Source organism: Penicillium digitatum, chromosome 1 (genome assembly GCF_016767815.1).
Source record: "Penicillium digitatum chromosome 1, complete sequence".
In the NCBI taxonomy this organism is placed as follows: domain Eukaryota; kingdom Fungi; phylum Ascomycota; class Eurotiomycetes; order Eurotiales; family Aspergillaceae; genus Penicillium; species Penicillium digitatum.
The window spans coordinates 4047834-4075775 of record NC_089384.1 but is presented as its reverse complement, the minus strand read 5'-3'; the positions used below and the strand labels follow the sequence as shown (position 1 = coordinate 4075775).

General features: G+C 48.0%; 9 protein-coding genes across 9 annotated transcripts; 3 read left to right on the top strand and 6 right to left on the bottom strand.

Moving 5' to 3' along the window:
* Positions 1-169: 169 nt before the first annotated feature.
* Pdw03_3728 (Putative Domain membrane protein) lies at positions 170-2689 on the top strand (the record flags this gene model as incomplete). Its single annotated transcript, XM_014676391.1, has 1 exon — positions 170-2689. The coding sequence occupies one exon, from the start codon at positions 170-172 to the stop codon at positions 2687-2689; it is 2520 nt and encodes an 839-aa protein (XP_014531877.1).
* A 1303-nt stretch (positions 2690-3992) lies between these two features.
* Pdw03_3727 (Plasma membrane stress response protein (Ist2), putative) lies at positions 3993-5480 on the bottom strand (the record flags this gene model as incomplete). Its single annotated transcript, XM_066100576.1, has 1 exon — positions 3993-5480. One exon carries the CDS (start codon positions 5478-5480, stop codon positions 3993-3995), a length of 1488 nt encoding a protein of 495 aa, XP_065955976.1.
* Positions 5481-5986: 506 nt separating this feature from the next.
* On the bottom strand, positions 5987-8435 carry Pdw03_3726 (Plasma membrane stress response protein (Ist2), putative; the record flags this gene model as incomplete). Its single annotated transcript, XM_014676392.2, has 4 exons — positions 5987-7699; positions 7773-8067; positions 8129-8282; positions 8342-8435. 4 exons carry the CDS (start codon positions 8433-8435, stop codon positions 5987-5989), a joined length of 2256 nt encoding a protein of 751 aa, XP_014531878.2.
* A 5788-nt stretch (positions 8436-14223) lies between these two features.
* Pdw03_3725 (Membrane bound cation transporter, putative) lies at positions 14224-16588 on the top strand (the record flags this gene model as incomplete). Its single annotated transcript, XM_014676393.1, has 4 exons — positions 14224-14227; positions 14330-16222; positions 16283-16469; positions 16525-16588. The coding sequence occupies 4 exons, from the start codon at positions 14224-14226 to the stop codon at positions 16586-16588; spliced, it is 2148 nt and encodes a 715-aa protein (XP_014531879.1).
* A 689-nt stretch (positions 16589-17277) lies between these two features.
* Positions 17278-18919, top strand: Pdw03_3724 (WW/Rsp5/WWP; the record flags this gene model as incomplete). Its single annotated transcript, XM_014676394.2, has 7 exons — positions 17278-17324; positions 17726-17761; positions 17830-17849; positions 17892-17897; positions 18012-18074; positions 18143-18751; positions 18822-18919. The coding sequence occupies 7 exons, from the start codon at positions 17278-17280 to the stop codon at positions 18917-18919; spliced, it is 879 nt and encodes a 292-aa protein (XP_014531880.2).
* Positions 18920-19119: 200 nt separating this feature from the next.
* On the bottom strand, positions 19120-19920 carry Pdw03_3723 (UbiE/COQ5 methyltransferase, putative; the record flags this gene model as incomplete). The annotated part of the gene is made up of 1 exon (XM_014676395.1): positions 19120-19920. The coding sequence occupies one exon, from the start codon at positions 19918-19920 to the stop codon at positions 19120-19122; it is 801 nt and encodes a 266-aa protein (XP_014531881.1).
* A 1493-nt stretch (positions 19921-21413) lies between these two features.
* Positions 21414-22100, bottom strand: Pdw03_3722 (Glutathione S-transferase Ure2-like, putative; the record flags this gene model as incomplete). The annotated part of the gene is made up of 1 exon (XM_014676397.1): positions 21414-22100. One exon carries the CDS (start codon positions 22098-22100, stop codon positions 21414-21416), a length of 687 nt encoding a protein of 228 aa, XP_014531883.1.
* Positions 22101-23356: 1256 nt separating this feature from the next.
* Positions 23357-23803, bottom strand: Pdw03_3721 (Guanine-specific ribonuclease N1/T1; the record flags this gene model as incomplete). Its single annotated transcript, XM_014676398.1, has 2 exons — positions 23357-23731; positions 23789-23803. The coding sequence occupies 2 exons, from the start codon at positions 23801-23803 to the stop codon at positions 23357-23359; spliced, it is 390 nt and encodes a 129-aa protein (XP_014531884.1).
* A 1763-nt stretch (positions 23804-25566) lies between these two features.
* On the bottom strand, positions 25567-26108 carry Pdw03_3720 (Amino acid/polyamine transporter I; the record flags this gene model as incomplete). The annotated part of the gene is made up of 4 exons (XM_066100575.1): positions 25567-25591; positions 25657-25752; positions 25811-25990; positions 26044-26108. 4 exons carry the CDS (start codon positions 26106-26108, stop codon positions 25567-25569), a joined length of 366 nt encoding a protein of 121 aa, XP_065955975.1.
* Between the last annotated feature and the right edge of the window lie 1834 nt (positions 26109-27942).

Genomic DNA, 27942 nt, shown 5'->3' with positions numbered 1-27942 from the left:
CTGTGAGCTCATCTAGCGACTATGACATTCCAAGTTGGCACGGAACTCCCGAAAACATTAGACGAGAGCGGTTCAAAACTCTTTACCGAAAGAATATCACAACCCCAAAACTCACTTGCTCCCAAACAATCGCAGGCTAGATGCTGGAGAAAGACTACGCATCGCCTTCATGTCGGAAGCATCTCTCAGCAGCTTCAACGATGACTCGGACCCAGAAAATACAAGCTCGTCCGAGGTTTGGCAGGATGCACCTCAAAACAGCCCACAAGATGAACAGATCTCACCTCATATTCGATTTCGATCAAATGCCAGCTTCATGCAGGGGGCTCGGCGTGACCCTCCGGCAGTAGGTCTGCGGGAAGAGTGGGATCATGCCCATAGTCAAGCGCTGCCCCATCGACCATCAATGCCATACTCCCACGAATCTGAGGATATCACCGAAACATCACTGCAAGATCGTGAGCCACAGCCCAGGGAGGCAGGCGGCGAGTCAGGCATCGAGAGGATAGACCAGAACAAGCCACCGGAAGAGGAGAAGAAGAAGGGAGACGAGGAAAAAGAAGATGAGAAAAAGGAGCCTGAGCCCACCGAACAGCGATCTACAAGGGAGAAATGGCGAACGGTGACCAGGAATCTCAGACAGAAAGCATCAGAATTTGGTGACCGTCTGGGTCGCCCACAGGCCGAGGGAGACGACTTGACATCCGGAAGGTATCACGCGGACTGGGCGACTGGCGGTGCAGTTGCCCTCTCTGACATGACGGATGACAAACATAAAAGCGTGGAGACGAAGAAGCAACACCAGAAAGGAACCAGCTCCGAAGCTCATCGTTTGGTGCGAGACCTGACACAGGATCATTCCCAAAAACGCCGCAAAGGTCGAGGAAAGCCTTATCCTCACGCCGGGACCGAGTTCCAAGACGAAGAGAATGAGACGGGAGCAGAGGCGAGCTTGAGATATCGCTCTGGCGGCGGCGGGATCTTGTCACAGTTGATCAAATTACAAGGTGGTCAGCAACAAGATGCTGGAGGTCAGTCTCGAACGTCAACTGACTCGTCCCGCAGCGCAGAATCCGTCCCTAGCGGGGCCCCAACACCAACAGGAAAGAAGGGAAAACCCAAACCAGTGAAATGGTACAAAAAACCCCAAAACACGTCGACCTCGACCTTGATTGGTGGGGGTCCGGACAGTTTCAGTGGTGCAAGCACTCCTGTTTCAAGCGAAATCCTGTCACAAGCCTCGAAGCGTCGCGACAAGGAGGGAGGCGGTGGCGGCGGTGGAGGTCGCAATATTCGGCTCGAGGATGAAATTCGAGTGACCGTACACATTGCAGAGATTATCTGTCGGCAGCGGTATATCATGCAGCTCTGCAGAGCATTGATGCTCTTCGGTGCTCCCACACATAGACTTGAAGAATACATGCAGATGACCGCCAAGGTGTTGGAGGTTGACAGCCAATTCCTGTATCTGCCGGGTTGCATGCTCATGTCATTCGATGACCCTTCTACGCGCACGACGGAGGTGAAGCTGGTTCGCGTGGCCCAGGGAGTTGATTTGGCTCGCCTATCGGATACACATCTGATCTATAAGAATGTGATCCACGATGCGATCGGCATCGAGGAAGCAATCCAGGAGCTTGATTCAGTCATCAAGAAAAAACCTCAGTACCACAAAGTCATCATTGTCTTGGTGTATGGGTTGGCCACGGCAACTGTGGGACCTTATGCTTTTAGTGCTAGGTTGATTGATATGCCGATCATTTTTCTCAATGGGCTACTTGTTGGTTTGATGCAACATGTCGCCGCGCCTCGTTCGGTGCTGTATTCAAATGTCTTTGAAGTGACATCGACAGTTGTGACATCCTTCCTTGCCCGAGCATTCGGTAGCATCGCCCTTGGAGTTGTAGACGGCAAGCCAGAATACCTCTTTTGCTTTTCCGCCATTGCGCAATCGTCGATTGCATTGATATTGCCGGGATTCCTTGTTCTTTGTAGTAGCTTGGAACTTCAGTCCCATCAGATCATCGCGGGCTCCATTCGGATGGTCTACGCTCTTCTCTTCTCATTGTTCATTGGATATGGAATTACCGTTGGCACCACCATCTACGGGCTGATAGACAACAATGCGGTATCCGACACCTCCTGCCCTGCGAAGGGGGCCTTCAAAAATCAATATGTTCAACGCTTCCCCTTCGTTGCGATCATGACCGTCTGGATTTTGATCATAAATCAAGGGAAATGGAAACAGCTCCCACCTATGAGCATCATCGCTTTGTCGGGCTACATTAGCAACTACTTCAGCACGAAGAAACTAGGATCAAACTCCCAGGTTGCGAACACAGTCGGTGCGTTTGTCATCGGCATCATGGGAAACATGTACAGTCGGCTCTGGCATGGGCACGCTGCGACCGCTATTCTGCCTGGAATCTTCATTCTGGTTCCATCTGGACTTGCTTCGACGGGGTCTCTCATCTCGGGTGTACAGTCCGCAGATGAAATTCGCCAAAACGTTGGGTCTCATGGTGCCGCTAGTTCAGCACCTGGCGCTGGTTTGCAGTCTAACAATTCCTTGTTCAGTCTAGGTTTTGGTATGGTTCAAGTAGCAATTGGTATTACAATTGGCTTGTTCATTTCCGCACTGGTGGTTTATCCATACGGCAAGGCCCGCAGCGGACTGTTCAGTTTCTAGGCCGTTCGTTGCTATGCTGTTGGACATTTGGCATTGGTATGGTTTTGACGTTGGAGCAATGTGTAAAATACAATGAAGAAATACAGAGCGCTATATTGATCGCTCCCTAAAATCTATGAGGATCCCAGATGAATCGTCGGCTGGCCCACAGTCTACGCCGATGCAAGTAAACCTGCGGGAAAGTGACCTTGTTTTCTGGGAAACTTCAACTGCCTCATGTGCTTACCTCCTTGAATATAGGTCCATTCAGATAATGATTTCAATCAGGGTGATCTTCACGTTTCAAACTAATCTAGAGACTCCATCAAGTTTACTACGATGCTGCTCTTTTCAATGAAGAGAAGATTTAATAAAGAGGGTGAGTTTCTTGGGAACCCCCCACGATATTGGCAGGTTCACAGATCGGTCACTCTTTAATACTCACCTCATCCTGGGTCACGTCTGGACTGCCAAAGAGAGTAACTCCGAAATTCTCATTTGGCGAAAAGTACGCATGCTATGGCTCGATATGATGGCGGGAAAACATCTGCTACATTTCCCCTTGTTTTTTTGATATGTTAGACCAGTGCCGACAACTTGAGACCTTTTATGAGTTTGATCTTCATGGTGGCTTGACAGCCATTGTTTTTGTCACGTTGCTTGTTACTTAGACACTAGCAAGAGAAAAGAGAACTATGAGGAAGATGAGCAAGATCAAGTGGAAATGTGAAATGTCCTACACAACACCGAGCGTAGAAACTGTTGAGTGTTGTTTCCAAATACCTACATAGGCCTTCATCGACGAAGAAAAGCAAAGCTGCGAGAATGAGCTGGGCAAGGCTGGTGGATTGATCAGAGATGTGATGAGGAGTAGAATAAAGAACTCCAGAAAGGAGAAAATAGGGCTAATACCTACCTGCGGGTTTATGGCTCTAAGCCTATCCTCCTGGTGTCTTGGGAGGTAGATGTTGTAGGAAATAAAATGTTTCAACAAAAAAATAAGCACCGTTCCCGTCGTATTTTGCGAAACATGGGCGTTGATGTCTGAGATGGTTGTGCATAGTGGAAGACCATCGTGGCAAACCTGATACGAATGTGATGGTTATCATAGTCAACCCCCAATATGCTAGGAACAAAAATAACTGCGGTATGCTTAACACTAAGTTCTAGCACTTCTAGAATAACAGTGAACAGAATCCCTCAACGCAATGCAGAAATGCAACAAAATGAAGACCAACCGGCGACTAGACGATGGCCATTTGCTTCAACCTCATGAGTTCCGGGGAAAGTCAAAAGGCCATGATGTAACCGAGCCTCGAAAACATTAAGCGGGCTCTTTTGTGCCACTGTGTGTGGTTGTGGTAGCCTTTTTGTGATCCTTCCAGACGGCATAGCCAACAAGTTCGAGCAGGTGGCGTTCGCGATCTGTGAAAATGCGGACAGCTGTTGTTCGTAGGAACTGCTTTGCGTGCTCTAGAATGAGATCTAGATGTCTTGGGGGAAGGCGAAAGAGGGTGTCGGGGGAGACGTTGATTTGGTCAGGAGATGTGTTTAAAGATGGGAATGCAGCAAGAATCGGGTAGGTTAACTTGTCCCGGGCGAGGGATTCGCAGAACGTTTCGAACATGTTTTCACGGATAACGAAGCGAAGAATTGATTGCAAGGAGTTGGGTTGAACAATCGCCTGCGGTAGGGAGTGTTCAGAATCGGCAAGAGCGCGTTGCATTACAATCACGTATTGTAGGTCTTCAATGAGCTCAGGCACCTGGATTTCCGCGGCTGATGTATACCCAAGGAGCGGACGATCGTAACCCAGCTTTTTCCGCCAGAAAAAGTTACACAGTATTAATGACATGATGCACGGAACCAGGACAACGTATCCCCACCATCGCTCGGCAGTAACTATCGAAGCAGCACCAGCAACAAGACCATTTAGCCCATTGACACCAGCATGCCATTGGAAGCGGCGGAACCGAGTATGCAGACGGCGACGGATATCATCGCTCGGCTCACGGGCATAGGCAGCCGTGCCGTGCACATGGAATCGATAAAATAGATAACCAGACCAGATGGCATTGAAAATGCCAAACACTGCAGCGAGACCATTACCAATATACCCAGAAAGCAGATTGCTAGCTTTGAAGACACGGGGGTTGGCGCCGCCAATGGCCATCAAAGTGCCAACGCCAACCAACAACGAGCCGAATCCCATAAACACATCCATCACGATCCGGTCAATCACCTCGGTGCCAATTTCACGCAGTCCCACCCCCAGCCGGCTGTCAATAGGCCGGGCAAGCTCTGCATTCTTGCCATGGCATTGCCGTAGACGCAGGAGGTGCTCTCGCTCCACTCGCAGCAGCTTGACATTTATCCAGCTCAGTCGAAAATCGTGGATAGCAACCAGCACCATTCCTAAGGCCAATGTGCCCCCGATTCCCATGAGTACAGCGGCAAACTTTGGAACGGGAACCTGGTTCCAGACGTTGGCAGCGAAGTCAGCGGCGTTAGCTAGCTCGAGGTACCCGACGCTAGCAAGCAAGCTGTTTTTGAATTGCTGCTGGTGCAGTAGGCGATATTGACCACCTCGCCTGACTAGCACAACCTGGCCCTTTTTTGACTCCAGATGTTCCTGCCATGTAATGTCACTGGCTTCACGGCCGAGTTTTGGGATCACGGGGGGTGGAGACTCGGTCGGCCATAGCAAGTCTATCTCCGTGGCCATGGTCGTGGACTTGGTAGTCGACCTTGAGATGTGGGCGGGACATGGTAAAGCGATTAGAGTATCGGAGGAGTTAGCCGTGGTCACCATGGTAAATTCGATGCGGGTAACCGTAGGAAGGAGAAGCTCAGACGGGGCTTTCCATGCCGATGCTCTGTATAACCAGATTCGGAGGGTTAGATGATAATTAAACTGGACAAAGTGGAGGAAAAACAGGATAGAAGAGAAATAGACAAAGAGAAAAAGACACGCAAGGAGGCAAAACCAGAGAATCCCCCCCCCCCCCCCCCCCCCCCCGGTCTTCAAAGTTCACGGGTGAATCGAGACACCCGCCTTGGCTCAGCCCTATAGGGCTGACACTGCTCCATGATCTGCAGGGGACCTCAGTCCGTGTACAGCGACGGTATAATATTGTATCATATATGAAATTAATTGATTAGTGGGAATACAAACCGGTGGGATCCTTCAATCAATGCCTACATTTGCTGGGTACCACAGCCAATCTAGCGACCTGGCGAACTATACATGGAAAATCCCAGGCAGCAATGTGATAGAAACAGAAAATGTGATCTTAAAATACATAGAGCCGATAAATTTTACACCTCTTTAGAAGATTTACCCCCATACCCTGCTTTCGGCGTGCTTAATGCGCGAATTAGCTTGACGCCTGCGTCTGCCATGTCCCCTGAATATGCACCCCAGAACTGGGCCTCACGGTCGGATCCACGAAGAACGTCATTCCACGGCTCCTCTTTGTTTGGTGACGAAGCGCCGTCGGTTGACGGGTCTTTTTTGTTTGAGCTGTATACATTAACTCGTTCGTTGAAACGCACCCGGGGACGGGGCCGACTGTTCGGCGAGCCCTGGGAGCCAGAACTGGGGGAAGAGTTTCTCGTCAGACTAGCAGCAAGATAATCCTTGCGCACAGAATACCGACTAGCCTCTTCTCTTCTAATTGTGTCGGAAAAGATCTTCTCGAGGGCTGTAGAGGCAGTGAATCGCATCCCCAGATAGACCTGTTCGGCGACGAACAACGTCAAGAGAAGCGAGGAAAACCGCACCTCGGAAATGGAACCCCGGTAGACATGCACAATGGCCGCTGTAGATAGAGTTCCTAGCCAGGCTAAAAAATCCAACCCCAGTAGACATGGACCGATCGAGTCCGACCGAATTGGGGGTGGTCGTTGGCACTCCAGCGTGAGCTTGAAGAAGTCCCCTCGTAGCTCCAGCCAGCTATTTAGCAGGAAGCCGAGCGGCACTAGTGGCCAGGCAACTCCAAATAATGCGAGATAGCCAAACTGCACACACATCTCCATGATATCCTCTTCCACATGGTATTCCTCTGCGCCGGCCTCGCTGCGTAGTCTTGTCATGAATGCCACTTCCTCTGGTGAGTCAACTAAGAAGAGGCTAGTCGCTAGGGAGTGCTTCCGCTTGTGGCTATCTTCCGCCTTGCGATCGCGATAGTTTTGCCACTTCTGCCTCAGAACATGCTTCACATACGGTAGAACGACCTCCTCACCGAAGTTAAGTACTTGAGCCGCCATGGATAGATAGATCACCTCTTGCTGGAATCGGCTTGTATCAACCTCGAATTCCTTCTGCCCACTGACCAAGTCGGCCTTGAACCCCGTTCTTCGGAGGATGTCAAGGTGTGGGACGATTTGTTTGCCGAAGGGAACATAGACATAGGCAGTCAATATCGTGGGGAGGAAAGAGGTGATGAAATTCATGACGAAGCTCTTTTGAGTCTGCGCAAGATCGTATTGATCCTGCGTTCGATAGTTTTCGTAGTCGGTCAAGCGGGTTGCGATGCTTGTTAGAAACGAGGTAATGGCGGGCAAGGATAACGAAAACAGGACAGTCGGTATGAATTCTAGATACTCCTTGAATGGACCGTCGTACACTTCTGATATGAAAACCTCCAATGCGAAGGAGACAATAATCAATGCCCCGAGGGCCACACTCGCAACAGAAGCAAATGGAACCAACAGCAGCTGGCGAGTGAACTGCTTCCAACCTGGGAAGACCTGTTTCACTTGACCACTGATGGGGTCCGTGACCTCTTTCTCCCACACATACTGCTTGCGATTGACCTTTAGTTGTCCAACGCCTTTGACACCCCACCTCTGACTTAAATCTGCCTCCCGTACCTTCCAGTACTCCACGAACACAACGCAACAGGCGCTCAGTGCGGTTCCATATACGATGGAATATGGGCCTAGATATAGCCATCCAAAAATGCCCAGTCCTGCAGGCACCACAAGGAATAGCGAATAGCATTGTATAAAAGCGTAGTAAAACGCGACCTGCACAGGGGTTAGGTAGTTGTCACAAGATTACTCTATAGCCGACCCAAGACCGACCGAGCGGGATTCATACCTTTTCGCCAAACAAGGCTCGAATCGCATCCAGATCGCTGGTGGTCAAGACAGTTTTTCGATTCCATTGACGAAGCATTTCCGCACAGGCCTCTTGGTCATGCAGTGGAAATGAGGCCGTGACGTTCTTCCATTTTCCAAACCCTGGCGTAATTCCCGCGCCTCCTAATTTCTTTTGCCAGGTGACGGCGTGGTATACCGAGCGGATCTCTTCGGATGGGGTATCGGCGTCGGCGACAGCTGTTTCATCGCCATCCGGTAAGGTATGCGTAATTCCAAACAGCCAATCTTTAATTCTGCGCTGTGTGAGTTGACTGTCTAACGACAACATCATCTGGTATTCCAACCCCCACATACCTTGACTGGTGTACTAAATTTCCAAGATGATCCCGGGGAATCCGAATGCAGACCAATAGCGCTTCACCATGGCCGTGACGAACCTGAACCCGCAGACCCGCCTCGCTCAGGTCGTGGATGAGCATTTGAAACTCTGTGATAGCTTGAGCTGGATCTGATGATCGTCAGTATCTGCAGAAGACCATGGATCTCCCATGCTGGCCAGTCAATTACCAATGTCTCCAAACTCATATTGTAGTACCCAATCGACGCCTAGATTATCGTAATCAGTTTCACCACTACTGCCATACCCCGCGAGCCAAGACATGTTGAGAAGCTAGAGGTGCCCTTTTGAGAAAAGTGCTCCGGCGAATGAGGAGCAGGTGTGGTCAAAGTGGTAAAAACACGTTCTATCGGCCACAGTAGGAAGGAAAGATGTGGGGGAAGATTGCCTTCCAAGGTAGTCACTATGATTACATTACCCTATTTAATTGTTCTATTTTTCTTCTGCTCTGGTTCCACTCTCGACAGGGGTGGGGGAAATACAAGGCATACGGTACGCATCATCGCACCCCGTGAAGAACGGATGATCACAGCTCTGTCTTTTCAACTATACACAAGAGTCAACTTATGTAAATTCCACAGATGCACTATCCGTTAATTCCGATCCGTACAATTATGCTTCAGGAAACGCGAGTCCGCCCCGCAAGCCAAGCTTCAGCCCTATGAGGGTGATTTGATTCCAGGATCCATTTTATCCTCCAATGACATGCAGCAGGCTCCGAATCCAATTCTCTGCGGCCTCCTTCAATTCTGGTCCAGAGATTTGCGAGGGCCCTGCACAGTGAACGGAGGAAACGGTCAAATAAGCTGCTCATCCGCACGATATCAGCTGACCCGAAGGGGTGTGCTGCCTAGAAGGGATGATTGCACTCTGGACCCACCACGGGCGCGTATAGTTGTCGGATTGGCAGGAATTGGCTGCTAGGGCTGAATACAGGAGCTGCAAGAACTTTTAGGGGTAACTAGTTGAATCGGTGGCTCTGGATCATCTAAAACCAATTGCCGGGATCATTCAGGCCTCAATAGCACGGAGTAGGGATTGTGGAGTACGGAGTACTTTGTACGCCGTACGCAATCAGTGGAGAACCTGTGCAAAATGCTGTTGCCTACGGAGTACTTAACGCCAAGCCCCGGACCGAATCCGTGATTTTCGATGATTTCAGGGAAACCCACATTTGATTGTTTGCGAAAGTTTCCGATGTATCTGAACAATATTGGTGCCAAGAGTGGAGGTGGAAAAAAAACAAAAAAAAAAAAAAAAAACACTATGACACAGGCATCAAGAATCAACGGAGAGCAGAGCTTTTGCGGAGCCATGAGCCACAAATGTTGGGGATGGCGGTGCACATCCGGCACTTCCATTGTAGCTATAAGTACATGGGGTAAGGTGCACGACCGCTCTGAGATCACTTACTCAAAACCCCTCTTCTTATCTGGCTAGATTCACATATCATCTACGTCCCTGGCGGCTTAACTACCATATGTACTCGGTCCTCGAGGTGATGGCCCGTCGATTTGTTCGTGGGCAGAATTTTACCCTCGGATTGAGCATCTTCCTCTTTATTTTTATGTTTCTACCCACATTTGTTGTTCTACTAGCGGTCGTCGCATTCTTTGGGCTAGTGTATCCGCGATTGCGGAAGTCGTACAGCCTTGACCGTGAAATGGAGATGGAGTCTGGATCTGCAAGTAAAGATTGAATGATGATCGGAGCATGGTAAGACCATGTGGAATTGACTCGGTTTCCTTTCGTCATTAACGTGTGTTGAGGTGCTACCTATAGGTGTGTAATGTCAAGTCCCGCCACGAAGTCCACGAAAATGCTGTCACGTTTCTTTTTTGTCTGGGATTGATGGCGCTGTAGATCGACCAAACACAGTCTTTCAAAGGCGTTTTGATTTACAACTTGATTTTAGCAAACCAATTCTGGACTTGTCAAATTCTGTCACTTAGTGGGCGACATGTCGTAAAGAGTGCTACATGTCTCTTCGATACAATTGCCCCCCCAAAAAAGAATGAAACTGTAAGGGCAACCAAGGGTACAACTATCTAGGATCATAGAATCTACACCAGATGCATTAAATGCAGAAAAAAGTACAGGCCGTCATCCACTCAATTCTGGAAACACAATATTCCTCAACGTAATCCAACTACCTAATTGGTCAAAGTTGACCTAAAAAATCTACGGCCTACGGGTATACCTATCCCGGGTATTACCTACTACACCCACTATTATATAAAGTCACCTAAGATGGATACATAACTAGGTGACTTTATAAATTAAATAACTGTTATTTATACCTATTTTGCTAACTCTATAAAAAATCGCGGTTTTAATCTATAGTATCTATAAATTTTACTAAAATATCTAGGTATTTAAGAAACTAATATAACGTAATTCCCAAGCGAGCTGGCCACCCCAACCAGCCTATTAAATTTGAACGCATTTATTTCAACCAAAACTCCATCAAATTCAATCAGCTAAATTCTAGGTCTATCTGGACATGTATCTCTTCTATGGCCCTGATTCCCACATGCACCGCATTTCGGTAATGCCCTTGTTCTTGGTAATAAAGGTGCTTCCCTGTGCGCGCGGACCTGGGGGCGGGGAGGTTCAATCACTTCCTCTGGTTGCACAATTAGAGCAGTAGCTTCCTGAACTGATAGGCCCTCTGTAGCAGGTATCTGCTTTCGAGATCGAGTTTTTTTCTGCTTCTTTTTCTCGTTTTCCGATCGTAGATCGTGAACTTCTTTCTCAAGAATCGCTGCTGATTGCATCGTCATTTGGCAAGCTTTCAAAACCTGGTTTATCGCTGAATTGAGTGAACTTGGCGGGCTTCGGAATCTTTGACGAAGTAATGCTTTGATTGAGGATGCTTGTTTCAATAATTGAATGTGATTTGGTGGTGTTTTTGGCTCCCATTCACTACCTCGACTAGATGGGGGAGTCGGAGTTCGAAGTTGAATATCGAGCTTAGATAACACTCAATCTGGATAAAGAGGAACTAAACCAGCAGCTGCAAAGCTGTTTTGAATAGTTTCTGATTTGAAAGCTTCAAGTCGTGCAACTGGATATGTTTCAAGAAAATCAAGTTTGTCGATATGGTTGACGCCAAGACGCATTTTCTTTTCAACAAGTTGACCGTAAGAGCGTTTAAAAACCGCAAAATAACCAATATCAAGTGGCTGTAAAAGATGAGATGAATGTGCAGGCATACAGATTGGAATGATGTTGTTTTTTTCGCAAAGTTCCTCGAATTTCGGGGTCAAATGACTTCCATGTCCGTCAAGTATCAAAAGTCGATATTGACCTTTTGTCCGTGAATAAGTCGATGGAATGAATAGTTTTTCAAGCCATCGAAGGCCAATTTCATCAGAGGTCCATCCATTAGGACTGACTTCAAAGCGCCAATCATTTGGAAGATTGTTGAACCAAGATTCAATGAATACTTTGCCTTTGAAAATAATGCATGGAGGTAGTGCCCAACCTGAAGCATTTGTACATTCAATTGCAGTCACCCATTCGCGATTTCCAGGTTGTAAAAGTGATCGCCGACCGTAGTATTCAGATCTCGTAATGACTTTAGCAGTTGCGGTTAATCCCATTGCAAAACCAGTCTCATCGAAGTTATAAATGTCATCGTTGTCAATGCCGTATTGAAGAATCGTTTTTCGAACAAGTGTAAACCATCCACCAATGATTTTTGGATCTTTGCATTTAGCACGTTCATAATTGTAACGTCTAGAGAGTCTCGAGGATAGATTGGGATGTCGTTTAATATAATTAGTGAACCAATTTTTGCCGACTGTAGATGATGGGTTGATTCCGCGATGCGAAAGTAGAACATTCGCCATTTCTTGCACCATTGAAGGTCGTGGAGCTGAACCACGAGCGTCCATAGAGAATATCCATTTCTGAAGAGATTCCTCTTCAGTATCGGTCAATTTATGAGAGTTGGCGCGAGAAATCGCGCGGTGTTGTATACCATTCAGGCGGGTAGAAAGGGTGGATCTTGGGACGCTAAAACGGCGCACCACTTCACGAATTGAAGAGATTTCTTGATTCTTAAAAGCCTGGATAGCTAGTAAGATCCTACCCTCCTGCTCTATTGAATTTTGAGAGGATTGAGTACGAATTGGTGGCATGGTGGGTGGTTGAACTAACTAAGATCTAATTCATGGACGTGTTTTGGTTGGGGTGGCCAGCTCGCTTGGGAATTACGTTATAAGAAATATACTAGAGTGAGAGATAAAGTAGAATCCACAAGTAGTGTTTTACTTATAGAAAATAGTAGGGTATACTTATCTTGAATATATATCTTCTGTCACGGTGCGAACCGTGGTGCTTAGTAAGAGGAAGATCACGGCACGTGATCTCCGACCTGTTTATCTGAACTTCAGTTCTAGATCCTGTTGCAGCTCTTCGAGCTACGTCTTGTATAATAGCCTGCCCCTGCCTGTACCTGTCAATGGGAATCTGATCTGTTATGACCTGTTCCTACCAGTCATCTCCTATCATACCGTCCTGCCAGCCCGCACCCTGACAAAAAATGTATAAATAATATATATCACGAGGTTAAGAAATTCTGCTTACTAAAATGGCCTACGGGCGCCTATGACGCCTAAGGCCCACGGGCCCTTAGGGTAGGGCCCGTCTATAGGCGTATCCATAGGGCCCATTTACCGCTTATATAAGGCCCGTGGGCAGTGCCCACCCGCCCGTCCATGGGCGATGTCGCAGTCTACTTTTGGCTGCTTGGAGGCCTGTTGGAAAGGTACCTAAAGTCGGAGATTGTTGAGAAGGATGAGATCGCGGTGATAGATACCCGCCGAAGAAAACCTCTTCGTCCAAGAAGCATCTCAACTGATAGTTGCGCCGGTGAATATGGATAAGGCACCTCCCTCCCCTCCAAGAAGAAGCCCTTCGTTGGCTAATAACCACGTACAACATAGGTGGGCCTCGCCAAGAAGTAGTGGTTGTGGAGAAATAGGGCAAAAAATTAGTAGATGCCTAGCTAGATTAGATGATTGTAGATATTTTAATTCAATGGCGTTTTGGTAGATATAAGTGAAAATATATTAACATGTCAAATCGGTTATGTTGAGGTGGTGGCTCAGTAATGAATTACGTTATCTGCAGGGTCGATAATTCTGCTTTGCGTCAATTTGGGAGTCAGGTTCGAGTAATCACCTGGAACATCCAATGATGGCAGGTTGTGGCAATAATGACACAGCCACAGCTACCAGTGCGGATATGGGGTTGTGGGGCTTGGAGCTCCACGGCCAGCACATCGAGAGGCGCAGCAGGCCTAAATCCACGTATCACGAAATACATTGTGTCGTGTTCCGTTGGACATTCGGACATGTGTGAATCCGTTCCGAAAATATGTAAAAATGACCTCATTTCCTAATGAGTCACTAGTGGATTCGGACAGCGTACACATACAACATACAACATACAGCGCACATCGATGTAGTGTCCTGAAACCGAAGCCGCATGTCCAAAGGTGTGACAGGCATCCGACAAGAAGACAAGACCCCAGTGCCAAAAATTATGACTTCCAAATATAGAAGCCTGAAGGTCGATCCTGACAACGATTCACCAATGATGTTGACTTGTTGGGCTATGGACCCGGCCTTCCCGTCGATCACCCTTGGTATCCTTACAAGGAGGTTCGCGGTGAACGCGTCATTCGTTGGATGATGTTGGATATTCAGATCCAACACACAGAATAGCTCCTGGGGCATTGACGGTAGGGGGATGATGTAGGGTGATGACAGCCCTACGACGAGGGGTCGAGAATATAATCTTCATCCGAGGTTTTCGATCAAGATCTCCAGGGTGAAAAAAGTGTGGCGTTGGAAAATTATCATGCCAAGCCGCCAAGATCTTACCTAAATAAGCCTGGCCCCATTCCAAGATTCCATGTTCCCCCTTGAGAGACTTCAAAACTCGCGATCAACTGTCGATTTTTGTCGTTTTTATCCTCACATACTGTTTAATCATCAAAGGCTTGTTGCCTTCTTCCATCCGTCTTTTGTCCCTGAAATACATGCGTAAGTAGTATCCTGAAGCGGCTCAAAGCTATGACTCTAGACAAAGCTACCCCAGGATCTTATCTCCACTTTGCATCTGGCTAACGATGTTTCCTTTTACAGACCGGATTCACTCGTGGGCGAAAGCTCACGCGTCTCCCAGCGGCCTGCCAGCTCAGACTCTCTCCCAACAGGCCGCCGATCCTGTTAATACCGAAAAACCTCCTCAAAATGGGCAAGTGAAAGTGCCAGTGGACGACCCTACCCCGGGGTCCGTCACGGAAACCAACTCGAAGCCTGGTCTTCTGATCCGCATGCGAAATGGCTCCGGCCGTTTCTATCATCATACCGCGGACGCTATCTGCCACAGCTGGATTAATATCCTGCTGATCTTTGTACCTGCGGGTGTTGCCTGTAAGGCCGCGGGTCTTAGCCCAGCCATCATCTTCGCGATGAATGCAGTGGCCATAATTCCCCTGGCTGGACTGCTCAGTCATGCTACGGAGAGTGTCGCCAGTCGTCTTGGTGACACCATTGGAGCCTTGATCAACGTAACTTTCGGAAATGCTGTCGAATTGATCCTCTTCATCATTGCTTTGGTCAAAAATGAGATTCGCATCGTTCAAGCTTCTCTCCTCGGTTCCATTCTCGCCAATCTCTTGTTAATCATGGGTATGGCGTTCCTCGCTGGTGGCCTTCGCTTCCGAGAACAGATTTACAACAGCACTGTTACTCAAATGAATGCGTGTCTGCTCAGTTTGAGTGTGGTCAGCCTCCTCTTGCCCACTGCTTTTCATGCCTCGTGGTCGGATAGCACCAATGCCGATCACGAAACGCTCAAAGTCAGCCGTGGTACCAGTGTTGTTCTACTGTTGGTATACATTCTCTACATCATCTTCCAGCTGAGAACACATTCGTATCTCTACGCCAGTATTCCCCAGGCCATAATTGATGAGGAATCCAAGCCCGGTGTTTTGGCAGACTTCATGAATAGCTCTTCTGACCCCTCATCCAGCTCCAGCTCCGAGTCGGATGATACCACGACTTCCTGGACCACTGCCAAACGGATCAAAAGAGCAATGAAGTATCGCAGACACCGAAAGTTAAGTACGAGCTCGAAAGGGACAACATCACGCAATTCCTTCCAGAAACGTGGTATGGCATCGAATTCCAACGAAAATCGGGGTTCCACCACCAATTCTGTTGGGAGCAATGAGCAGGCCATTGAAATTAGTGATGAAAATCGGTACGATGCCGACGACGACATTCAGCCCTCTTCGGCAGTCCGTTCTCGCGACTTTGGTTTAGCTCTGAGCCGTATGAATAGCAAATCGAGTACGAAATCGAAGAAACGGGATCACAAGAGGCGCAAGGCTCAGAGAGAAGAGAAGAAGACTCAAATCGTGACACCTGAGGACAGCGGTCCCTTGTCAAATAAACGTCCGGCCCTCAAAGGATTCTCATCTGCCCCTAACTTTGCAGGCTGTGAAGGTGCAGGAGATGATCCCCGGAAACGCCGTTCCCCCTTTGGACCTATTCCGTCTCTGCTTTCCAACACTGTCTTCAGCTCCCAGCCACTAGCGGGGTCTCCACTTGTCGAAGCCACTGCTTCCCGCCCTGAAATATCTCGCAGCAACTCGCTCCCCGCGCACATCAGTCGTCCTCCGCCGGCTGGAAATGCAGTACAATTCGCCCGTGGTGCTTCTCGTCTAACCGAGCAGAATGATGTTGCGGGTCCGGAGATGGCTTCTCAAGCCCCCGAACCCGCAATGTCACGCACCGCTGCTGTGGTCATGCTCCTACTCTCCACTGCTTTAGTAGCTGTCTGCGCAGAATTCTTGGTTGACGCAATTCCCGACATGATCGCAAGCTCAAACGTCAGCGAAGCTTTCATCGGTCTCATTATCCTACCTATCGTCAGCAATGCAGCCGAGCACGTTACTGCCGTCAGTGTCGCTACTAAGAACAAAATGGACCTTTCAATCGGTGTGTCTGTTGGTAGTAGTATTCAAATTGGTACAATCCTATCCATTTCTGAAGAATTTTAAAAAATTTGCACACTGATCATTTCTACAGCGATTTTCGTCACACCACTGGTCGTCATCCTGGGCTGGTGTATGGACAAGGACATGTCTCTTTACTTTACGCTGTTTGAAACAATTTGTCTCTTTGTCACCACCTTTGTTGTTAACTTCCTTGTCTTGGACGGCCGAAGCAACTACCTAGAGGGTGTCCTCTTGATTGCAGCCTACATCATCATTGCGTGAGTCTGTTTCTACCCTCGATGTCGCTTCAACCGTACTAAACATCCCCCTCAGTCTCTCTGCGTTCTTCTACCCGCCCAGCACGGAATCAAGTGTTATCGCAGGTTCAGGGGCATAGTCCTAAACCCACGGTAATGGAACGTTGAGTCTAGGTGGTTTCCACTGTCAATCGTCTGTACGCCAATCAGTTTCCCTTGTTTGCTAGAACTAGAGCGCCATCAATGACTACGCGATTACAATAGCAAGCTTCCATCAAACGGTGTGTCATTGCATTAGCCAAGTTAGAAGTGGACGCACTGTGAAAAATGAAATGTGCGATCCACACCCGTCTTGAAAATTTCTTCTGCTACTGCTGGCTGGTATATCTGTAAATCCTCCATGCGTTAACTGCTCTCCCTATTCTCAATGAAAGAACCGCGGGGAACTATCCCCTGTGGCCGATCGTCGGCGCGGGCTGGACCCCTCTTGTCCCGCGCGTAATTTCAGCTAAAGTCCGACCCCGGCGCGTAAATTCAGCATAAGCTGGCTACACATCTTGAAAAAAATTGGTTCAAATCATCAATTTCATTTTCTAGAGATGTGAAAATCAACACGTGAAAATTCAAGTTTCAAGCTTCTTCAGAGAAGATCTAGAACAAAGTTGGAAGTTTTTTTCAATTTTACTACTTGACAGGACAGGACGTAGATCGGTCTTGTCACCTGTTGCAAAATCTTAGCGGAAAGCGAGGAACACTTTGGAACTAAGTACTTGATCTGTACTCCGTACCGAGTGCGATGTCATAGGCGCTTTGTTGCAAGCTGGTAATAATGCCCTGGTTCCCAACCATACCTATTTCAGAAAAACTTCTGCTTTGGTAATTCAAAGTCCGTGAAACCAATTGGGACTAGTTTTGTCGGAGCACACCACTCCCTTGTAGAGTACTCCGGACTCCGTGCAAGGTACTAAATGTGCCAACCTCCATTTAACAGATCCACCAGCCACGTGTGGTACAGTCAGTGGCTGTGTTTTCGACAACTCGGCTGCCTAAGCCACATCGTGGCTCGGTCGTGGCTCGGCCGTGCCTAGTTGGCACTCAAACAGGTTGATTTATCCCGCAATCCTTACCTAATCAATCCCCCTATAGAGGGGAACCCTCCACCATGGGCAATCTTCCCCCTATTTTTATTTTTATTTAACTTACCAAGCTTACATTACTAACGTAAGGACCCCTTTTTATATACAAAGTGTTCGAAATCAAGCCGTGGAAACATATAGTCAAGCTCCCGTGTGGAGCAAAGTTGCTCCTGATCTGTAATGCAACCCCTCTACGGAGTATTTCGTAAGTATACGGCTTATTGTGACACACTAACATTGAACAGGGGCCACTTGGCATGCTCCGGTGCTAAATTCAATCTGATCATTTGCTGACTGACCGTGCAAGGCGATGGTATTGTCAACTGTCTACCCTACTCCAGGGGCTCGTGGAGCAATTTAGATTGCATCTGCCTAAATCGGAGTAGACGTACTCCGTAAACTTGGGCGCTAACATGTAACTCCTTAGGAGGTGGGGGCATGATTCTGTTGGACAGATTGTGGAGTTGTCTCTTCCGGTTCTGGGCGGAAGGTGATGGTCTACAACGGTGTTCTTTGAGCTTCTTTCCCATAAAAAGCCTTCTATCCCCTCTTTCTCAGTTATCTTTCTTCTCCTCTTCCCTTTAACCTCTCTATACCAAATCCTCATTATGTCGTACGCTCCTCCTTACGGCGATCCTTACGCTCGTCCTCCTTCAGATCGTCCACCATACGACCCCTACGGGCGCCCACCTGCTGATCCTTACGCGCGCCCTCCCCAAGATGGATATGACCGCCCTCCCTACGACGGTGGTCGCCCAGCATACGATCGTGGCCCATACAGTGCACCCCCGCCTCTAGCTCGTCCTCCTCCAGGGCCCCCGCCTCCCCTGCCCCAGGGCTGGGTCCAGGAATGGGAGCCCAGTGCCCGTCGCGCATTCTACGTAGAACAGGCTACTGGTCGCTCTCAGTGGGAGGCGCCTTACCAGCAGCCCGCTTACTCTGGTTACAATGATGGATCTCGCAGCGCACCTCCTCCCGAGCCCCAGGGTGGCTACTATGCGCCTCCCCAGGGCCCTCCACCGGTGCCTTACAATAATAGTGGCCCTGCCTACTATCAACAGCCCGAGCCTGAGAAGAAGAGCAGCAACGCTGGGAAGTATCTCGCAGCTGGCGCAGCTGGGTTGGCTCTAGGTGGTCTTGGCGGTGCTTTGATTGCACATGAGCTTGGTATGTGAACTTTTTTTTTGCTTTGATCGAACTGCTCTGTTATAGCATATGCTAACCGTCTTCTTTTTAGACGAGGATTCCGAAAAGTCAGATCGCGAAGATGCTTACGAGCAGGGTCGTCGCGATGAAGAGGTGTATGAGTCAGATAATGGAGATGGTGGTTGGTGATTGTCGTCACCCACGGGCTGTTGAAGGTCTTTCAGTTGATCGTTCGTTCATGATTCACATTATTTGCTAGGGCTGAGGGTTGCATTTTGCGGACGTTCTACATCATTACTCTTGCTTTCCCATAACATTGCGTTGAGAAATCTCTCCACTACCAATTTTCTTTTAAAGGCGCCACACTGAAAGACAAGACTTGGTGCAATTTACTTCCAACACAATATCTCCCCATGTAACAAACCAAACCAGGCATCTTCGTCTCGCACAAACTGTCTCCATCCCTTTGCAATAATTTCCAAATCTTCCAGGTTTGCAAAGCCCTCCTCCACAACTTGTTTTGCAAATCCAGAGGATCTAGCCCTCTCCTCCATAGATCCACCCCAGTACGCCCTCTCCTCGTCACTCCCAAAACACCAAGCCCCCGCACTCCTCTCCACACGGCCCCTGTCAAACCCAGCCTCCCGCGCCCAAACATGAATCATCCTTCCAGGATGCGGACTACCACCCTTTGCAAGTTGCATGTTCTTGATGACCTCGCGCCACTTGGCAATCCCCACAGACTCAGGATACCAGCTCAGCTCAGCTGACTCGCGGCAAGCAACAATGCCGCCGTCCTTAGCGACTCGCCGCATTTCCTTTAATGCATGAATCGGATCAGCAATGTGTTGCAACACCTGATGCACATGTACTACGTCGAAGGTATTATCCTCGAATGGCAGGGCGTGGATATTTCCTTCTTGGAAGGTTATGTTCGACACGCCTTCGGCTTGCGCAAGAGCACGGGCGCTCTCTAGTGGATCAGACACGAGTTCCACGCCCGTGACCTGTCCGGATGGGACCTGTATTGCGAGCGAAACCGTGATTGAGCCAGGTCCGCAGCCAACATCCAGGATTCTCATGTCTGGCTTTAGGTGTGGGAGGAGGTATGACGCGGAATTGGAGACTGTGCGCCAGCTGTGCGTGCGGAGGACTGAGATTGAGTGGTCTGTTGTGTAGACTGGAGACATAGTCAATGGATGGTAATTGTTGGGTTGGCTGGATGCACGGTAGGTGAGATTGTTAAGGGATTTTATAGTTGCGTAGGAATCTGGACCGACTTCGGAATTCCGCAAATCTTCACCATGGACCGCTCAGTTACCATGCTATTTTCAGATTGAATTACCACCTTTCATTCTAGGGATCTAGCTGTTTTTCCCACCTTTGATCTGCATGTGGTGAAGTTTACGTCGTGAAATATAGGAGGTAACTAAGGGAAACAGCTGGAGACTTCAAACTGCCTTGACGGATCACAGCAAACGGTTGAAATACACAAACAAGACAAACTCAAGATAAGTCGTGTTTTTCTAGAAACGTTTCCTCTCAGGAGCCCAAATGAGAGGACTTCATGGCTTGGCATTTGGTGCGGAACTTCGAGATTCTTCATGGAGTTCTAAACACCCTGCAGGCTCCATCATACTTTCAATTTGGAGGAAGTTCTAGGCAAATCTGGACCATCCATCCCTGCTTCATCTCGGATCTTCCCTTACTCGCGAAGAAAGACATGCCGAGAATGTGTAGAAGCCAAAAGTGTATGCGATGCAGAGATCGAGGCATGAAGTGTGGAGACCCAGCAAAGGCCACAACAAGAAATGGTGCTAGTGCAGTGAATCAATACCCTTTTATAAGCACAACTTCTGATGCAATTTCTCTGGACTGCACAATGCCCCAGGGTCTGGTTAACAGCACCGGAACTACATCTCCTGCCCTAGGTTACTCCACCATCGCGGAGAGTGGACCAGTCCATCCAGATCCAACTGTTGTGCCTATAATTGATGCAGAGGAAGTTTGCGATCGCTGGCTACGCCCCCACACCTCAAGCTCGACCGGCCAAGAGCCCAAGAGCCCAAGCAGTGGAATTCGCACACTGTCCAGCATCTCACCTGCGTGTTAAAATCACATCTTCGAATCTACCCCACTCCATTGCACCGCCTGTTTCTTCATTTTTTTTGGAACAGACGGCGACTTATCCGGCTGTCCGGGCTTACGGTTTTACCTTTGTTCGGACGTTATTGACTCAGTTTCCGGGGTGTGAACCCTTGGTTCTGAGGGCGATACGAGGAAAGATGCGGTATGTTGAAAATCAGGTACGCTGGCACTTGTCTCGCTTGGAGGATAGGAATGCTCAAGATATCGGAGCTATGGAAGTCTGCTGAGACTGGAACAGAGGCTCGGTGGGAGAAGATTGAGCGGTGGTTACAATCTACTGATGAGTTTGGCATGAATGTTTTTCTCTGTTTGTAGGTAGATCCATGGGTGCTAGTCGCAGGTTACTCTGAACCCGATTCATCAAAAGACCAAAAAAAAAAAACAGAACAATGGTGTTAGATGCTGGGCAGGCTTCTTTTCAAAAGGAACCCTTTAGTTGCTTGGTTGCACAGCTCTCGGCATAACTATCTTTTAGACTTGCATTATATGCCCACACAACCCGATCAATCACTCTTTCGATAAAGTGGCCCGCTGCTCATCCGCAGAATCTAGGGATCTCTTCAATGGGCTTCTTTGAAATCATGTGCTCGAACCATTCCTTCTCATTTGGGAACTCATCAACATCGAACCCGTCATCAGCGAAGACCACACGTGCCGTCCGTTGCCAAGGCATGAACGCTACATCGGCGTACGAAAACTTGTTGCCGACCAGCCAAGGACCATCCCCAATATCCTTGTCGTCGGCCGCCTTCTGCTTGCCCAACCACTTGTCCAGCACCCCCGTCACGCGTTTTGCTTCATCGACATATCGCTTTACTGCACTGGGGATCCTCTCCGCATGGAGTTTCTTGAACCAGTAAACTTGCCCGTAGTACGGCCCTTGACCTGAGGCTTGGAGATGGAGGAATGAGCGTGCTAGCTCGGCTTCTGCGCTGCCCGGTGTAAAGCTGAGCTTGCGAGGTTCCTTGGTGTCATAGCGCTCGATGAGGTACTCGATGATGGCACCGCTTTCCCAGATGGTCAGGTCGGCGGTTGGGTCATGGATCGAGGGTAGGCGCCCATTTGGATTAATTGCTTCGTATTCGGGTTCTTTGACTTTGGCAAAGGGGACTGGTACGATTTCAAATGGTAGTTTGAGGAGTGTGAGGACGATTGCGACTTTCAGGGGATTGGGGCCAATGATGCCACCGTAGAGCTGAATGGGGTTGATAGTGGATGACATTTTTACGATCTAAATGCGATTGAATCCAGAGATTTCTGATGATTGGGATCATATTTATGGCGACGGGAGGGGAGGGGGGATTTTATGTCCCATCGGTTCGGTTGAGTTCTTATCTCCCCTTCTCTTCAATCCCCATTATCAATCACCGTGGATGAAAGGTGAAAGACTTGTAACGTTCATCTTTCAAGGTCGTCGTTTGTCCGAATGTTTGCAACATCTTCGGGTTCGGGCGTTGGGGAAGGCCGAAGACCCGTAGGTGTTATTTTGCCGAGATCATGTACTGATAGCCAGCCTGTTAATTTCTGAGCATACTATGGTATGATGTATGCTTGAACGAAAACATTTTCTTCAACAGTGTGAAGAATTTTATCCTGCAGACTACTAGAATCTCCCTATTCCCAGTGATCCTGACTGTACACCACTTGATGAATGCTTGATGTTGATTTTGATTGTGATAGGCTCCATCATTTTGTGGAGAAAACGTTGCACGTTCCCTACAAAAGAGGCTAGGCTGTGTGAAATGACTCCAAATAGAGTCCCTCTCGACTCCTTGCCCTATGCCGAAATCAGTTGTGGGTGGTAAGATGGACTGAGCCAACATCGGGCTGTGTTGGGTATTTGAAAAGGTAGACGAGACCAGGACGTGATAGGGGTGCTGGGCAAATATTTGGGTGTAAAAAAGCAAGATCAGATACCTGCATTGGCCCACCAAGCATATCCGCATTCTAAAGCGAGCTGTGGTCATGTGTATCCTTCTAGTTGAACACCGTTATTGTAGTGAATGGTAAGATCTGGTGTCTTTCATTGGTGTCAAGATGCCCCCGCACTTTTGACGGGGGGGTTTTTTTTCTCGATGTCCCTCACGGTGTCTCCGCTGCACCCAGATGTACAGCCATATGTCAATTTTCCATCGAGTGGTCAAGTTTCTTCCACGACTCTGCTCGATTCATCTGAGGGGCTAATGTGCATCTGCTTCTGTCTACAAAATCACTCTTGGGTGTTTGCATAGTTTCCCTACCATTACTGAGTCTCCAACTCCAACAACGACAAGTTCCCACATGCTCGAAAACGTGTGGGTGTCAATGGTTCTTCGCCTCTAGATACGCAAAGCAACGGAGATTATTACGCCAAGCTGACAGTTTGAGCATTCTGTCTGCATGACAAGGCGGTCCTCTACATTCAGAGTTCTAGAGATCAAGCATATGTAATATCCTGTCCTCAATTTTTAAACAGCACACCCTATTCCAATAAATCATCTAGTTACATGCCACAAAGTCGTCACCGCTGGCACCGTCATGAGTAATAACGCCAGCCAGCTCATCGTTGTCGTTGAAAATAACACGGTCCGCACCAGGAGAGCCACCATCATAAACCTCGCCATCGCGGAGAATGGGGAATTCGTAGTAGGTTCCTGAAACGGGGAACTCGAAATCCTCATAGTTGTGGTACTGGTGGGGGTAGTTGTGGACTTCGTCATACATGCTGTAGAGGTTGTATCCCTCTTCCTGGGCAGCGCTGATAGCACTGCTGGAGTAGCAGACTGTACCGCAAACCGCGGCACAGTCGCGAGCTTCAAGGTCTAGGGGAGCGGCGAAGGCATTGGTCATGAAAAGAGTGGCCACAGCCAGGATCTAAGATTGGTGTCAACGGTGGATGATTGATGCTGTTGATCTGGAAGAACATCTTACCTTGGTGTACTGCATTGTGGGGGATAGAGTTGACCAGGAGACTTGAGTACTTGGCTGGCTATGGATCTTCCTTGATCGGTAGACCTCAGCGTTTCTGGGAAAGGTGATGCTTTATATAGACCGTGCCGGAGGGAAATCCGGACTTGCGAAGAGAATCTACTCGCTATCGATGGTAAACAGCACAAAATGGATCGATTAATGACCACCATACCGAATCAGGAACATTCACCGACGGGCAGGCTTGATGTATAGAAGTCAAAGCGAGGTACAAGATGGCTCCGATTGGTCAATTAGGGACAGCGTGAAGAATCGAGTGGTGCCAGGACTTCGAATTCCTAGAAACCCGCCCTTTCCGAGAAAGTGATCGACGGGCGGGCCATTCAGGATGGGGGCTTCTGTCAGACCGATACGCCTGAAACGAGCAGCGTCTCTCTTCTATTTGGCACTTATATATCGGACCAATCACACAGTCCACCGTTGGGCACGATGCCCATCTAGTGGCCCATTCTTCAGTGGATCATGTGGAGTTAAAACACATCCTGCTGTCGGCTAAAATTCAGGTGAAGATTTTTGTACTGACTTTGGAGTGCATTGCCTTCATCTACCTACAAAAATCCAATTTATTTCCTTACCGAGAGAAGATTTTTTTTCCCTCTCCATTGCGCTGTAACTACGGAGCACTCCGTACGTTGGATATGGTTTCCCCCTCTTGTATCCCCCCGCTCCGACGGTTTCCGTGCTGATCCCATAAACCATCATCTCTGGCCCACTCCGTGCTGATTAGATCGCATGTTGTGGTGCTTGGTGTTCTGTTGTCAGTCGCACGAGGCCAGGTCTGGCAATTTTTTTTTCCACCGTAGATTAAGTCCAATTGAACCACATGATAGTATCCACGGCAATCAAGACAGCTGCAGATAACGGAAAGTTGGCATCGGATTGTGTATGAGTCGGTATAGAATTAAGCAAATGGTAACTGGTCTACCCGATAATAGCAGAATTAATGTTAGACCAGCTCTTTGCGGTCTTCTTGGGTGACTCAGACTCTTCTGAATCAACGCGTTCTCTTCGCCCCGTCCAGATGTCTATATCTTCCAGTCGAACGGTACGGGGCTTGGTCCAGAACCTGTACAATCGCACAAAAAGCACAAAGATAGGAAGCAGAATGTAATTGATCACAAAGTCAGTCGAGTTGAAAAGGTGGAGGAAGCAAGTGTGCCCCGGAAAGAAAACGAGGAATGAATTTGCTGCCAGTGAGAGATAGGTGCCCCATGAGTAGAAGAGAGCTTCAAACGGGAAGCTTGATGGGTCTTGGCCTTGCACGACCAGAGTTTTCCGGAATCGCATACGCCAAACTCCGATTACTGACCAAACAAGAAAGGTCTCGCCTATACTTCATTAGCATGGGACAATTGTGTGTTCCGGGAACGGTCCGGGAAGGAAACATACCTCCTGAAAAAGTAGTCAATGCCGATTAAGCCCTGCCAGTACCAGAGGACATTTCCAAAAATACAATGCATGCGAAGACGTTGGTAAAAATCAACCCCACCCAGGGGACACCGAGACGATTGGACCGGCCAATGAATTTTGGGGCTTTTCCGTTGCGGGACAGGAAAAGCACTGTTCTAGATGCCACATAAAGTGAGCTATTACCTGCAGAAATGACACTAATCATGATGAGGGCATTGATGAGGTGGGTGGCTGAAAAAATCCCAGCATCTTCTAACGAGATTATCAAGAGAGAGCTGGCTGTCTTCGACGTTGTGTCTAACAATCTCTTGTCAGTCCACGGGATAAGAATTCCGACTAAAATGATAGTATCTGGATACAGTTGAGTAAAGCTTTGATGTTCTGTTTCAATGTGAACTTACCAAAGTAGAACATCAAGATACGCCACAAAAACATGCTTCATAGCACTGGGTACTGCTTTTTCGGGATTCGCTGATTCTCCAGCTGTGATGCCAACCCTAATCCGATTGTCAGTTTTTTCCTATTTTCTACCACTTTCGATATTGGGGATATTACATCTCAGTTCCGGTATACAATCTTCCTGCAACAATTAGAATTTTCGCAACACCAACGATTGAATCTGCAAGTGCATTGGGGGAATGCCAACGATGAAATCCAATAGCGCAGAGTCTAATGCCACCTGCGCTGATGATAAATGCGAGGATGAACAAGACAATCATGGCCAACGCTTTGATTCTGCAATAAATTAGCCGCTATGAGGCTTCAAATCCAGCCACGCGAAAACTTACAGAGAGTACCAAAATTCCCTCTCGCCGTAGGCCAAAATCTCATTATATGACAGTGTAAGGAACATCACCCAAACGATCAAGTTCTAGCCCCATTGAGGAACGGAATCTGCTCAGTACCAGACGACCGGTGGAATAACGTTGTATTCATTTGCAAGAACCTGTAGTGTCATGTTAGCAAGAGATCCTTCACCAAAATCCAATCCGCAGTAGATGTCGTGCACAGACCAGCGCAAACGCAAGAGAGTCGTCTATACAGCGCTCCGCATGCTCAGTAATCATCAATCTTGTCATAGGGAGCAGCGTGGCCATTTTCCCCAGAGATTACCTACAGCTGTTAGAATTATTTGTGGAGTCAGAAAATCCACTCACATCAATTTTGTAAAGTGATGCGACCAAAATCTCACCTCCACTGGCGACCATCTCTAGATGTCTAGACTTGAGCTGCCGCTTCAATGGTGCAGACATAGGGTTTGTCGCGATCTCTTCATCCGAGCGATCGTTCTCATCCGATCGGAGGCTTTTTGAGGTTGTTTTGATATCGATCTTAGTTTCCTTTTTTTTCGCATTTAGACAAAGAGTGGTGGGGGAACTCTGGACATCTGTTAAACAAGATCTGGCATTAGCTTCATAATTTCGGTTATCATCTTCTCACGGGCTGCTAATCCGAGAAGGGGGAAACTCTAGAAAAGAGATTAGAATTTAGCAGGAGACTTGGAAATCTCGAAGCAATGGCAGGAGGAATAAGGAAGAATTGCTTGAATGCTGCCTCAGACTGGCGTTAAGATCATCAATCACTTATGGTTCAGCGCAACAAATCTTTTCATCATTGGCATCAAGTCGACTAACATGGGAGATAGGGAAAAAGGTATTCATATGAGACAACATCTCCGAGCTTACCTGGTGTTGTTAATGGGAAGTTTAAGGGCAAGACAACGGGCAAGTATCCAACCACAATGGCTGGCAATGCTTATACAGTGGCTCAGATCTTTGTTTTTTTCTCAATGAAGTTCAATATGAGACTCATCTCATCATTGCCACTAAGCAGTCTAACATCGAACGCACTTGCCGGAAATATGTCCAGAATCTAGGAAACACTTATTTATAAATTAGCGACTGGGCTATCAACAAAAGTGATCGTAAGGATAAAGAAAGGGAAAGTAACAAGCAATGTCACAATCATCATCGCCACTAGGCTGCCTTTTAAGGTGCTAGGTGGATGGGAAAAGTTGACAACATTAAAATGCCCAAATTGAAAAGTTGGCGGACAGAAAAGACTATAAATGCGAGAGACAAAGACGAAGAGTTTACAATGTGCCTCAGATAAGTGTAGCTTGGTCATCAAAGACGTTCAGTAGCTCTCTTCATTCATCATTGGCACCGTGCGAATGGTGCTTATGGTCTGACACGCCTGAAAGTTCGCAAAGCAATAGCAAACTAACTCTAGAAAGAAGTTAGCAAAGGCAGCGCAAATTAGAATAGCAACACTAGCAAGTGTCATTCAAAAATTCAAGGTGCTCAAAATGTGCCTCAGATAAGTATAGTTCGGTCGTCAAAGATGTTCAGTTAGCTCTCTTTCTCCATCACTGGCACAAGGCAAATCACCGGTAGGGGAAAAGTTGACAACTTCAGAAGAATTAACTCTAGAGATGAGGGAAGGGAGTCAGTAGAAAAAAAATCTTCCACGAGAAGAGTAACCCACGAATGCAGGAAATTTAGATAGTGCATCAGATCGGCTTTTCCATTAAATTTCATCAAGGATGTTCAGTAGAGCTCTTTGGATCATCATGGCATCAAGAGAATCATTGATAGATAATGGAAGGAGTGGAAGGAAGTTGGCAGCGTGAGAACGAGCACTCACTTGGTCAAAATGCAAAAGAAGCATTGAAGGAAGAATGGGAC